General features: G+C 61.1%; 1 protein-coding gene across 1 annotated transcript in view; it reads right to left on the bottom strand.

The window, feature by feature from the left end:
• The window catches only part of LOC104617252 (PDZ and LIM domain protein 7-like), a gene marked incomplete at its 3' end in the record, with an annotated part of 5,167 nt that extends 4,575 nt beyond the window's left edge, over positions 1 to 592 (bottom strand). The window contains exon 1 of the mRNA XM_010282517.1: positions 488 to 592. Within this exon, the coding sequence (XP_010280819.1) occupies positions 488 to 592 (105 nt within the window). The remainder of the gene's footprint in view (positions 1 to 487) is intronic.
• Between the last annotated feature and the right edge of the window lie 527 nt (positions 593 to 1,119).

The following is a 1,119-nucleotide window of genomic DNA, read 5'->3' as shown; positions in this document are numbered from 1 at the left end:
GCACAGGCTTCTTCCCCTCCCTGCCCGCTCCAGGGCCAACACAGGTGCGGAGCTAGGAGCTGCGCAACAGAAGGGAGGGAGGAAAGGCACAAGCCGGGTCCCGGGATGCTGAGCCCAGTGTTGTGGTGCAGACCAGGAAGCCGGCCCTGCAGCTCGGAGACGGTGAGAGCGGCTCCCCTCCCCCTGCAGTGGGCACGCTCCGGAAGGGGCCTCCCCTGCCCCCCCAGCAGCCAGAATGACTCTGCAGAGGCTGTGCAGTGTTTCTCATCTGAAGTCATCTGCCTGGAACACCCCCATACCGGACCACAGCTGATAAGGCTCCGAGGAGGCTACGCAGAGCCAGGCAGAGCAGGACGCAGCGCTCCTGGGCCCCTGGCTCATCCGCATCCCCATACGGCTCTGCCTCAGCCACCTGGAAGCAGCTGCCATGGCTCCCACCCACAGAGGCAGAGGAAGGACAGGCATCACCGGCCTCGGCTTCTCTTACCCGGGAGATGGAGAGCGGCATGCTGAAATCCTTCCCTCCCTGCAGCCTGAAGCCCCAGGGCGCCGGCCCGTTCAGCATCACCTTGTAGGACTCCATGTCACCCATCTCTGGAAGGGAAGAGAGTGTGATCCTGGCGTTAGGGTACACTGGAACAATGCAGAGAGAGCGGACAAGAAGGGGGCCCAGTGCCTGCCAGGATAGGGCAGGAGAAGACAGGTCACGTTTCTAACAGTAACTCCACCCTGACCATCCTACACTGTGGTTAGAGACACACCCCAGATCTATCAGCATCTCTGCCAGCAGCATCAGAGCCAAGGGGCCCAGGCTAACGCTGACTAGCGCCAGGGAGCTGGGTACAGCCCTACTGTACCTGGAGGAGCCCTCGTGGGCTCTGCTCTCCCCCTCCCAAACTCAGGATGTCTTCTCCCTTGCAGCATCCCAGAAACTTATACTGCTGCAAGTCAAGACTGCTTCAGACCATGGAAAAGCAGCAGCAGGCATGGAAGGATGGGAACCAGAAACATTTTGCCAGATGAATTAGCAGCAGCAGCACAGGAGCTGCACGATGCCACCCGAGGCACCTGGCAGAGCAGCTAGGCCAGTGCTCCAGCAGCCAGCCGAGCAGATGCTAC

This window comes from Phaethon lepturus, unplaced genomic scaffold (assembly GCF_000687285.1).
Source record: "Phaethon lepturus isolate BGI_N335 unplaced genomic scaffold, ASM68728v1 scaffold34502, whole genome shotgun sequence".
Taxonomy (NCBI): domain Eukaryota; kingdom Metazoa; phylum Chordata; class Aves; order Phaethontiformes; family Phaethontidae; genus Phaethon; species Phaethon lepturus.
The sequence above is the reverse complement of the archived record's forward strand: the minus strand, read 5'-3'. Positions and strand labels throughout refer to the sequence as shown.